Source organism: Morchella importuna (genome assembly GCF_003444635.1).
Source record: "Morchella importuna strain M04M26 chromosome Unknown Morimp01GS009, whole genome shotgun sequence".
Classification (NCBI taxonomy): domain Eukaryota; kingdom Fungi; phylum Ascomycota; class Pezizomycetes; order Pezizales; family Morchellaceae; genus Morchella; species Morchella importuna.
The window spans coordinates 1011015-1023620 of NW_025763406.1; the positions used below are offsets into that span (position 1 = coordinate 1011015).

General features: G+C 44.1%; 3 protein-coding genes across 3 annotated transcripts; 1 reads left to right on the forward strand and 2 right to left on the reverse strand.

Moving 5' to 3' along the window:
• Positions 1-677: 677 nt before the first annotated feature.
• LAJ45_04039 (uncharacterized protein) lies at positions 678-1750 on the reverse strand (the record flags this gene model as incomplete). Its single annotated transcript, XM_046113620.1, has 2 exons — positions 678-954; positions 1011-1750. The coding sequence occupies 2 exons, from the start codon at positions 1748-1750 to the stop codon at positions 678-680; spliced, it is 1017 nt and encodes a 338-aa protein (XP_045973349.1).
• Positions 1751-3883: 2133 nt separating this feature from the next.
• On the reverse strand, positions 3884-5932 carry LAJ45_04040 (uncharacterized protein; the record flags this gene model as incomplete). Its single annotated transcript, XM_046113621.1, has 5 exons — positions 3884-4539; positions 4680-5034; positions 5099-5402; positions 5463-5684; positions 5748-5932. The coding sequence occupies 5 exons, from the start codon at positions 5930-5932 to the stop codon at positions 3884-3886; spliced, it is 1722 nt and encodes a 573-aa protein (XP_045973350.1).
• An 818-nt stretch (positions 5933-6750) lies between these two features.
• Positions 6751-8442, forward strand: LAJ45_04041 (uncharacterized protein; the record flags this gene model as incomplete). Its single annotated transcript, XM_046113622.1, has 6 exons — positions 6751-6842; positions 6930-7067; positions 7211-7258; positions 7313-7354; positions 7409-7682; positions 7744-8442. The coding sequence occupies 6 exons, from the start codon at positions 6751-6753 to the stop codon at positions 8440-8442; spliced, it is 1293 nt and encodes a 430-aa protein (XP_045973351.1).
• Positions 8443-12606: the final 4164 nt, after the last annotated feature.

Below are 12606 nucleotides of genomic sequence, written 5' to 3' on the forward strand. Positions count from 1 at the left end.
GCTGAGGTCATGCAGTTACATGCATGTATATGATTTATATTGTGGCATGGCATATATATATATATGGGCCGAATTCTTCTTTATTAAACCGGTTTGCCATGCAGTTCCGGATAATTTGCGACTCGCGAGAAACCCACTATATATCCCCGCTTCGTTAAATCTTAATTCCGGGTGAGAAAAAGTGCGGATCTGCACGAATCCGTGAAGTTTGATACGCCAATTCGCCTTGGTTCATACAAACACGGGGATAGTGGATCATTCGCGATCGAGAATTAGCAGTAGGGGTGCATCCGGGCCTGTTACCCCCGGATCACTATTCTTCTTACTCCAAAGGCACGTATGCAGTCTAGAATAAGAAATTTGAGGTTTTTAAAGTGATTATCGCCTGTCGTTAACCTCCTAGAGCCCGTGTACCAGTACAGGTACCCGGGCATATATCATTCCGACTAACCCAAGCTTGGTCTTAACCAATGATTAATAAACATGGCATTAATATCATTTCCGGAGGGCTTTGGCAATTCGTAGAAGCAATACATGATGGTTAGACGACATAGAAAGACTTGGAAATAGCAGTATAGATCATGGAACGAGATTATAGCAATCTATGAATTTTTAAAATGATTTTCTAAAACTATAAAATACATATATACATGACCTGCATGTATTCCTGTACTAACCTAAATCTTCACATCTTCCATATCATCTTTCACATCCTCCTTCTCCGACTTTTTATCTGACTCTTTATCTTTCACTTGTCCCGCCTTCGCGGCCCCAACCGCTGCCTCTCCTGCTTGCCAAACTACACTTGTTCCCAAAACTGCGTCCACTGCAACCTTCCCTACATTTCCCACAGTCTCTCTTGACTGTTCAACTAATTCTTTGGCTTCCCCCCCATATCTATCTTCTGCGCTTTTGGAAATACTATCTCCGATTGCGGCTGATGTATTCGCAATGCTATTTACACCTCGTTAGCACTGACTGACCTTATTTATCCAAGATGTTAGACTTACCTGTTTCCAACCTTTCCAGCTGTATTCGCAGTGGCTTCCATCCCTTCATCCACAACCTTTCTCACTGGCCCTTTCTCTCCCTTTTCTCCACTCCCTGCGTCGATACCTCCAGTTGCCATGCCAATCTTCTCGCCAACCCACCTCCCAGCCTCAAATGTCGCATTACTTACTGCGCTGGCAACAATTCCCGAAATTTCTGCAAGCTTTGCACTGCCTTCTACAGCCCCGCTCGCTATACTTTTTGTAGTTTCCGAGAATTTCACCTCTTCCTGTTTCTCGCCCACCCCTCCACCGAGCGCGATCTGAAGCGCAGAAACAAGATCATCCTCGTCCTCAACCTGTGAGTTTTTGAGAAATCCGTGAGAGAGAAGCAAAGATGAGAGCTTGATCCCTAGTGGCGAAAGAGTAGGTAGAGAAGGGAGAGTAAGGTGGATAAATCCTGTGTCAGAGCTGGAGAGTGGTGTGGCGAGGAGGTATTGGGAATGGTCCGTCGTACTAACAGCGACAGTGGTAGGAGGCAAAGGGATAGTTATCTTATCAATTGTCAAGAGAAGAACGGGCTCATTGATCGTAGTAGTATCGGTGGTGGCGGTATTCGTGTGCGGTTCATTCAAGGCGGAGGTGGAGGGTGGATGTGTGAGGGTCAAAGTACCAGAGGCGAGTGGTATGCGCAAGGATGAGACCAGCTGAAGAGCTGCGACAGTAGGGATTTCGAGTAGAGGTGAGATTGTAGTGGTCATTTCTGAGTTGTTTTCGTATTGGGGAGAGGAGGAGTCTGGTTGCTGAGAAAGGACTAAATACTCAAGTAAACTAGAGACGGAGAATGTAAGGGACGGTCTCGCTTTCAAGCAGGTAGAAATAGGTAGAAATAGGCAGGTGTGTAGCTATTTCAGATGAGTACTCTTTAACTGTCAACCAAGTATTTCCCTTTGTTTTACGCGACGTCATCGCGCATGCAACCAGCTGCTGACATTACTTTAGAGTTGCTTTGAGTCAAAAATAGCATTAACACTTGACACTCTCGGTAGGGTAAGTAAAGTACATGTACCAAGCTGCTACCAAACCAAACATGGTAATTTGAGTACTGACAGTTGATCCCTGGGGGTGTTGCTAGCCTCAGGGTTGCTTCTACTTCGTAAAGGTGCTAAGTGACGGTAAGCCTGGTTGCCGGTACTCCTGAGATAACTCACCCTGGCCCTGGAAGGAGGGTATTTAAGTGTATGCAGGGCACTAGTGTTAGTGGAGGTTATTATCACCCCTGAAATCATCAATCATGAACGTAATATCTCCTAGTTCGGGCTTCTTTTAGGTGATAGTTAGTCCGGGCTCGGGCCGTTTGTATTCGAGTGGTCCAAATGGTAGAGCTAGAAGTTCTTAGAAGCTTCGTTAAGCGCACATCAACAGTACCTACATATTGATAGTCCTTGCCGCTGTCTCAACTGCGGAGAAGTATTCACTTATTATATGCCTGGCACCTGGCCTGCCAAATCATCCACGCTAATATTGATTCCAAGCTTTGACTCTACTCTTAGATATGATACGATTGATGAAAACAATACTGACAAGGTATCCATAATAGTGTCGCTGCGGGATAAAGAACCCTACCATTATCTTTATTGGCGGAATACACGGGTACGCGTCTAAGCTAGTCACCATGTAGGTATCAGGATGTATCAGGATGTATCAGGATATCAACGCATCTTTGGACATACCCGTCTTTTTATCACCACCAACGGAGGTACGAACGATATTCCTGTTTGAACCTGCCAAGACATGGAACATTTTTTTTCCTTTCTTCCTTTTTTTCGTATCGACGAAATGTATTTGTTTTTGCGTAAAGATCGGTGGAATCCCCGGTCGCTGGAAATATCCGGCGTATGCACGTAGTAGTTCCATGATCGACGTCCTGATTCCGCGTGGAAATGAGGAATGTTTTGTGCAACGGAACGGGAAAAGAAAGCGGGTTTATGTCCGGGGCGGGAGTGGGGGCGGGGTGGAGAAGAACCGGAGACTCAGGGGGGAGAAAACAGGGGGGAGAAAAAAAACTCGTTTCCTCGTAACACACGTGTGAGATAAGTACCATATGTGATTTATGCATCACTAGCAGGGCTTGATATATTAATACATACTCGGGCTATTATCATTCTCAGACCCATTCGGCATGCAGAAGACATAGGGATGCATACACGTACCATAGGCGGTGCTTCTTTTCTTTGATTCTGGCCCTCATCGCAGATGACCATGGTAGATGAAGTAGAGATTTATGTTAACCCAAAGAACTTGTTTTGGTTGTTACATATATATGTGATTGGAAGTTAGTAGTTTTCGAAGGTTATTAAATATAGTACTGAAAAAGCGGGTGGATTCAGTACCTTATCTGGCAGAATACCGCCAGGTTACGGTATGCTATGGTATCCGTTAAGCCGTTCTTCTGCCAACATGAGACATGGCAACATCACGCGCAAGCCGCAGAATTAAGACACGATACTTAGCAAAGCTTAACAGCGTAAGAGATATAGTTAGGATTCCGATTTACTCGCGCCAGGGAAAAAGAACCAGAACATGCAAGTGAGAAAGCAGGGATTATTTGTATGGAGTGGCGCTGAGCTGCCATACAAACCTAGGCATTTGCATGTTCTGGTTCTTTATCCTAGACGCGAGTAAATAATTCGGACGTTTTGCACAATTCCCTATTACACCCCCCCCCCCCCTCTTTTGGTATATGTATGTATGAAAAATAACCTAGTTTGGATATGATATTATTTCCAAATATTGAGCTTCCACATAAATGCCCACAAACCCAACGCCAAAGTATACAAACAAAAATATGACTCCATCCACAATAACGAAATACACACTGGAGATTATACATACTAAGCAATACCAGAAAACATCATATCCCATTCTTGCCAGTCAATGTCCTCACTATAATCATTCCCCAAATCCCAATTTCCAAAATCCCCATTACCAGCCATCTGTACTGGCGTTGGTGTCTCACCTTTGAAATCCACCGTCGAATCAGAGTCTACACTACGGACACCAGTAACGAACCCCAATCCAGCGGTCTGTATCACCATGTCCCTCTTTTTTCTCCCATCAATTACTCCGCCGTCACCTGTATCCACCGCCCTTCTCTTCCTTCCGCCACTCCCCTTCCTCCCCGGTTTTCCTTCTCCTCCGACAGACAACTTCTTTACAGCATCCTTATCCTCCGCAACTCTCTTGGTGAAAATCGCTAAGGTTCCCGATAATATCATGAAAGACCATTTTTTGTCCTCACACATGAACTTCGCGATCTCACCCACCTTTTCCACTGCGTTTCCCGCCGCACTTCTCAGCTCGCCATCATAGTCTGTGATAGGGTCATGCTTAATACTCAAAGCCACCAGGAAACATCGGACCTGAGCATAAAACATTATCCCCCAGATACTCGGACCAGTCAACAATAACTCCTTACTCGTGTATCCCAGCGCCCTGACAGAATCGTTGGCAAGTAAGACTCTCATATCCGATGCATTTGGGATTAACTCTGAGAAAAGCGCAGCCTCAGCATCAGTTGTAGGTTTGAAAAATGGCCCGTAAAAAGTAGCTTTATAGTAGCGTAATTGATTTCAAGATGTGCTAAGGTGATGGGCGACCATATGTGAGAGTTAGCTCTAATTCGCTGACCCAAATGAACGACCTCTTGTTCAACGAGACGGAATTGTGCGGGTGTGACATGTGCGAAACGGTCCGCGCGAAAGCAGACGGGGTGTATACGACCTAGGGTAATTGCTTGCTGGATGAGCTCGACGAAGTATTCGTGAGGTGGGGCGGTGGGATTATCAATGTCATGAGGAGAGGGGAAGTCGACATTGATATCAGACATATCGATCATGAGGGGGTAGCCTTTTCCGGTACTGGTCCAACGGTCCTTGGCAAAGATGGCCCAGAAAAGGCGGCGTTTCATTTCTTGCATGAGAGGGTGTTCGTGAGCATATGTTTCTTTCCGGTGTAAACGGAGTTCAAAAGCCATCCTAACTGCCTATAATCCCTATCAGAACCGATATATATCCCTATATAAGTCATATATGAGTATGGTAACCTACAGCAGCAAGCCTAAGGGGCCATGTCTCAACTCCCTCGAGACCCTCACACTGAAGCTCAAGAGTCAAATGTATTAACGTTAGCGCTTGGAGTGTTTGTATCGATGGTTCATATTTGCTCATATAGTTCTTGAGTTGGTACTCCAGAACACGCTTGATGTGTAAGAAATCACGCGTGGAGACTATTGCACCCGGTAGTCGAGCTGCTACACCGTACATTGCCGAGAGAAGTAACTGGGTCGGTTTTATTGACTCGAAGTATGATATCCCTATGATTGGTATATAGGGGTGGACGTTGGAAAAGAATCTTTACATCATATGTATTGATTAGCTGGTAGTAGACTTCCGTGTTAGAAGATGGTATTACAGATTTTTGAGATATTGAATAACAGGCTTATCAAGCCTTAATTCTTGGTCGGCATCAGTATCGCCGCCTATCCAGGGCGAAGTCGAAGACTTATGTTGCGAAGCCACTTCTTGCCGCAAACGTAGAACGCGAGTTGCACTCGGCCCATCATTCGGGAGAAGGCTGGCCTTGGAAAACTGGAAGCCACCAAACGCCGAGTTAGAGCCGTTGAGAATAATTGCCCTAGGAATTCCAGGTTAATACTTGTTCACCTTAGATGCCAAATACGCAGTGTATCACACTCACCCATCTTTCGGGGCTTGTGAACGAAGGTTATTTGAGTCGGAGGATTCCCAATCTTTCACACATTCTAGCCCATGCTCCTGACACCACACGCAGCTTGCAGATCCGCCTACACCGTCCGGAAGGGAACATTTAAGATGCCTGCGACGACAGTCGAGGCAAGATTTTCGGGGTTTATGGTAGACCATGGCTGCTGAGAGTGAAAAAGGTTGTTGGGTGTATGGTGTCCAAATGTTGCCGTCTGTCTACATTACCTGCCTGCGGCGGTGAACAAGAGCGAAAGGCACACATAAGATACGTACATGTAGACAATCGGATTCCGTGCGGTACTTGCCATGTATGTATTATGTATGCATACTTCAATTTAATCTCTCGGTTTTTTTTTCTTTCCTTTTCCCTTTTACAAGCGATGCGTGTGCCCAGACCGAGACGGCGCTATCCTGTGTATGCACTGGTTGTCCCACCTTCCATTTTCACGGAAATGCGGGGAGAAACAGGTACAGGGATCATGTTTCAGGGGACATTCGTTACCCAGTAGTGCTCTACTGATATCACGGAGTCCCTGGGGCGAAGGATGAAGTGTGCGTCCACCCATCCACTATGATATCCGACGGGGATGAACGATGAAATGAGGGGAATATGTAAAGATGTACCTACATGAACATGCGAAACCCTACATGTATATGTGCAGGCACGGAACCGGATTATTCCCACTTCACCACATAAGCATCATACCCGTTTTCTGGCTGTGGTGGGTATAGAGCACATACATATGAGGATAGCGAATTATGCTTCCCACAAGCTAAATCGGCGACTTATCGGTGTAACGTAACGTATACTAGTAAACCAATGAAGGCATCACGGATGAAAACCCTCCTCCTCATTCTCATCCTCTAAAACCTCAATTAATACTCGAGCTTTGCCGTCATCATCATCATCGGCCATCTTCTACCCCTCTCTTCACTGTCCTTTCAAAAAGACGACTTTTCAGTAATCATCAACTGTTATGGCGGACCATGCGGATCAAGTGGAGCAGAATCGAATCAAAAGACTTAAAACAGCCCGCGCATGTGACCAGTGTCGACGAGTTCGTTCAAGGTATATCATGTTGATGACTTTCCTCCTTGTTAAAATCCATCAATTCTGCATGCGCTCATCATGATCCGTCATCTAATTATTGTTAAGATGCGATATTCAAAATTCAAATACAGCATCCACAAGTCCAGACGAAAGCATATGTGAACGCTGTAGACGTTTGAATCTAGAATGCACATTTATCCTACCCATCGGAGAGACCAGAGGGAAGAGGATACCTCTGAAAGGGTGACATTTTTCTTTCTTCTTTTCGCCCTAAGCAGTTGCTTTGACACCAATGTTCCGCTCCGGCTCCGGGGAAGGGAGTGGGGTGAACCCGTAGAGTGGAGTGTCACCTTAGTTTTTCTTGGCCCTAACGCAATATTCTCTAGTAACCTGGATCACAACTCTCCATCCCGGGAGTCCGCTACTACAGAAGGGTTAGTAAAATCTACCGTCCAATAATTAGCTTGGAGCTTACTAAACCACTGCAGCTCCCCTTCATCGGCAGAAGCTTACACCGACCCTATCGAAAAGTAGCTACAGTAATATCTCCTCGAAACCAAGAACAACTTAGCTAATTAAACAAGATTCAAAACCTTCATAACAACGAATTTACCAATAATATCACCTCGAGATCTAACCCACGACTCCTCGATATTGCTACACTGCTGTGCACGGCTCTTAGGAACGTTATGCACAGAAACTGCATCGGACGGTGCTGTGGAGAAGTTGAAGGCATCATTAGAGGCTTATATGCTGAGTAAATCACCGCTCAAGACCCCCACAGTCCAAAATGTACAGGCGCTGGTATTATTGGCAGTTGTGGTAGAAGATAAGGGGTACGGGCTAAAGTTTATGACCGTATGTTGTCTTTTATTTTATATGAGTTTCAGGGAGGATAAAAATTGAGTCAAGCGCACAGGCAGTCCGAATGGCATGCTCTTTAGGGTGGAATATCCAACAACCTGAAATTTCTAGCAATAATAGCACCACCGACGACGCCGAAGACTCAGCATATATCCAGTACCTGTGGTGGACCATTGTTACACTTGATATATGGCTCTACCTCTACTCAGGGATTCCTCTCCTAATCAATTATCGCGATTTCAATGTACCTGTGCCACTTCCTCCGCACGCTCCTAACTTCTTCGCATCTCTCACTTCTTTGTCGGAAGTTTTACGTTTCAAAATAAGACCTTCTTCGTTCTCGCAGAGGGTACCAGGGACCACGCCATACAATTCTTTACAAACTTGGCAGACCATCTATCTTTCCTCTGTCATCGGGATAGGAGGATTAATAGAAGCAGTAATAGACGTATTTCATGGTGCTGTTGTGGCGCTATTCGTGCTGTCCCCAGAAGGAGATGCGGTTCCCAGGGATGCAGAAGTATGGCTGGCGAAGGCAGTGAAGGGAGGGTTTGAGGGAGTTTTTGGAAGGGTGAAGGGGTTGAAATGGGCTAGGTGGATATGTGTATTGGGATTGTTAAGATTAGAAAGATGGGGAGGTGGTAAAACATGGGAGGATACAGTAGAAAGAAACGTTTTGGATAAACTGAGGTTGTTAGAGGAAAGTGGTGTCGGTTGGGAATTAGTATGGAGGATGGAGGAGATTCTCGGATAGACGGATATCAGTTGCTCGATCACTAGTTTACTGACAAAATAATGTAAATACTATCATTGGCCTACATAACGTAACCAGCTATATGTGACACTTAGACGCTTTCACGGGGGTACGGTCAACACGGGGGTACGGTCAACACGGGGGTACGGTCAATCTCAAATATACGCCGGAGTGATGTATGATACGCAGGGAGTTGATCGACTACCTCTTTTGGTTCCCATACAAAATCTTGGAATTGACCATACCCCCGTATTGACCACACCCCCGTAAAGTCGTCTACTTTCCTCTTATTTAGGCCCACGGTTTGAGTTTCTAGAACTATTGTTTAGGATACATTGACGGAAAAGAGCATAGAGAGCCAGCTAATCTCAGATTATTTTAATTGCTAGTCTAAGAACCGTACCTTATCTATCAACACCCCGTGGCTCTGAAAAACAGTATAAAGCCTATCCTTTGAGCCCAATACGTAATGTATACCTGTATTAATATATCAATAGCCTCAATATGTATCTGTAGGCATGATGCATAAGCAGATGTTGCAATAAGCGAAGGCACGTCATTAAGCTGGTCAGTTGATCATCAATTTACTGGTTCTCCGGAACACAGATCCAGACAGTACAAGTACGTTGCGGTGTAATATTCGCGGCTATTGTTAACTCCGACTTCGACCTAGATACATATTTCACATGTATCTAGGAGAGGGGTATTAACACTACTACATCTATCTATCTGATGGTGACGGATACGATTTCCGAGTAACATCTACATATGACAATATAAAGTATTTATGCCCATAGACCGAAGCAACTTACCAATAAATCTACCTCCTAAGTGTAAGTATCTAGCTAGCTAGCGCTAGTACAGTAGATATGTCCCAGGTCCTAGGCATTGATGTCTTAGATCGTACATGTAGTATTGCCATCAAATCGGTAATACTTGTAGCTTTAATTCCCGGCTTTTGGCCGGAGTTGGCATTTGGGTGTTTAGATCTACTCAGGCAAATAAATAATGAGGGGGTTAAATAAATGCGCATGATCTATCTTTGCGCCTTATGTAGAGAATACAACTACATGTACTGTATGTACCTGCAACGCCCCGCGTACATCATGTGAGTATCAATATCTGGGGATTTTCAAAAGCCACTTCATGTGAGATTAAATGGAATGTACTCCATCCTCCAATCTGATAATAATATAGTACTACACTTACCATATATGTATGCGCTAGTCCATGATTCTCCTCAAACATCAAGTTGAATATTCTCGTCCATGCCTGGTTCGAGGCAACCTTTTGCATAAAAAGTCTGTTATGGCAAGTTCCGTTCTAGTACAAGGGTCGTGGATTGGTCAAAACCAGGTACAATATACCGATTTGCTCTAAGCGAAATGAGGGATCATGATCACGATAGCTAGAAGCCCTAACTACATGTAGCTCCAGCAACGCAACGACGGCCATTCATCACAAGCGATCAATGTATCTGTTTATGAGTACTACCTCGGCCTTGATTTTCTGATAGCTATCAGCCTGGCCTACTAACCTGACTTAAGCTTGAAGGCCTAGATTATAGATTAGTAAATATGTGTAGATAAATTGTTGCCGGAAATTACATGTAGTCACTGACCGATCAGTCAATTGCAAACAAACAAAACCGAGGCGGTACTAGTCATGTCAAGTTAACTAATTTGACCAACCGAAATAGAGCCCTCGTACCTAATTACAAGTACATATAACTACATATATATACCTCTCCTATCATAGAATTCTTCATTTAGCCGGGCAAAGCAGGGGCGGTAACAGCATCAACTCATCAGCTTAAGATTGAATTTAATCAAGTTAAAACAGTTGTCAATCGGTCGATATATTCTCACTTCATGTGTTAATACTCAGGTATATGATTTCCTTATACATGTATAATAGAAGGTATACGATATACATACGGGATCCCTTCTCTGTTCGATCTCCTAGTTCTATAGCTAGTTTAGAAGCTTAAATGCAGAAGTGGTTGCGAGTGATTCATTATGATCGATCTTGATCTATGTAGAGTACAAATGACGTTATAACGTTAGCTGTTATTCAAAGTTCGCATGGAGTAAAAATATCAGTATTGAATCTCAAGCTACGCACACATCTCCGGCCCACGATATACGCTCACCAGTAGTTTAAGAAGCGCCCTACAATTTCATCTAGCTCCGCCGCAAGCACTCAAACATCAAATCAAAGAACATTTTTAAATGTTTCTAAAGATGACACGATCAGCTGTTATTTCCCACCTCTAGGCTCCGGAACCCATCTTCTCACCCAAGCTTTCTGACCATGGGATCCGGACCTTATTGAGGCGGGATTCGAAGGATATAAGGACGTCGTTTGTGGTCCTTCTATATGTTAATGAAAGTCTCTATCTAGAGACCGACAAATTTAATGTTCTTTCGACGGAATATGGTTTATTCTTAGAAGGTTAAGCCTTAAAAAATCCGCCTTCGCACTTCATTTTTCTGAGCTAACAAAGATTTCAGGCGCGGATTAAAGAGGGAGCACATAAGCGTACATGTATCTATTCGTGCTTTGTGCAACCAAACCCCAGTGGCTACTGGGCTGGAGTTTGATGAGTTTATCACACGAATGCTGGTATTGGACGATTTCCCTTATTCAGGGGTTACACCCAGACTCGAAACCTTTGGCTGATCCAGTGGATCTTAATTTTGGCAATCATCTACGACCTACCTAGCTTGCTCCCTTGCTTGTGAAAGAATACTACCACGGGATATATATTACACAACAATCCCTGAAACACGTGCCGCCACTCGATCCAGCTCTGGAACCTTTTAATGATTTTACTTGTGTTTTGGGTCAACTACCCCGCACACGTCCAAGAGGCGGTTAATGCACGAAGACTGAACTAGACTCAGTGGTTTTACCCATTCAGAAAAGTATCATTTAAGAGAGTAAATATCAAAAGATAATGTCTCTTGGATCGGCCGTACTGGTGGCTAACATGAACCTGGATGGATACACGGCATCTCAATATCCGACGTGTACGTACATTAGTGCGATCTACGCACTTCGAGATGAGTTTTGACCGCTACAATTGTCTTCTGGTTGAGATGAACAAAAAGGTTTCCAAGCGTATATCCCTCAAAGGGAATAAATCGGGATTGTCTCAGAGTGGCGTGCAGGTATTTCCTCGATTGTCATCAAGATTAATATTTTTAACAATTAGAGTAACTCCGTACTTTACGCCGCGTACACACATCGCAGAAAGGATATGTCATTATCAAAGCTTTGGCTACTTGCTATCTAGCTAATTGGAGGTATTTGTTTTAAATACCATTTACTAATTAGAAATGAATAGAGATTCTCAGCAAGGGTATCGACGCCACGGTGAAAGAAATTTATGTTTTCACGTGGTTTGGATCTCAAGATAGTACTATGGATGGTGGATGGTCGGCGGTCGGAATCAGCGAGTGGAACGCCTCAAGATATCTGGGTTTGCAGCTGAGTGATAGTTCGTGATTCATATGCATTCCACAAGGGCATAGGTATGGTCAGAGACCAGCCGCGACATAATTTACCGCAGGGATTTCGTGCATGAAACTTGCGTCTGTAAAGGGGACATTTAGGTTGGTAGGTGGGTGATATGACATACAGGGATTATTCACACTACTTGAGGCACATTTTCTTTACAGTTTTTAATCACCTCACCAGCTGTTTTACCAGGTAAGTAGGTAGAACATATGTACCTACATCTTTATCTACGCATGCTTGTCTTGATCCCGAATGCGTTAGTCAAAGATAAGTCTTGTGTAATGTTTTGTTAATGGTTTTGGATTTGTATAATATGATCTACAGGGGAAATATCCACTTGGGACACCCCTAACTAGGGCCGTAAGTTCTCCAACCCCAACCTATTCAAGCGATCGTGGCTGCGTCCAGATGACATGAGGGCTACTTTATGTGTGTAAACCGCCTTGGAATGTAGGCTTCCAGGGGTGTGTTAAAAATCAAGGGCTTAACGAATACTAAGAATTGAGTTCTTGGGACCAACCCGCTAGGTTGGCGATAAAGTAATGCGGGGAAATCGAAACCTTGTAAAATAGAGAAAAAGGAAAAAAAAGAGCCAATATAACTCTTATTCCCTCGACCGATCCCACATGCTCAACGTTCTAG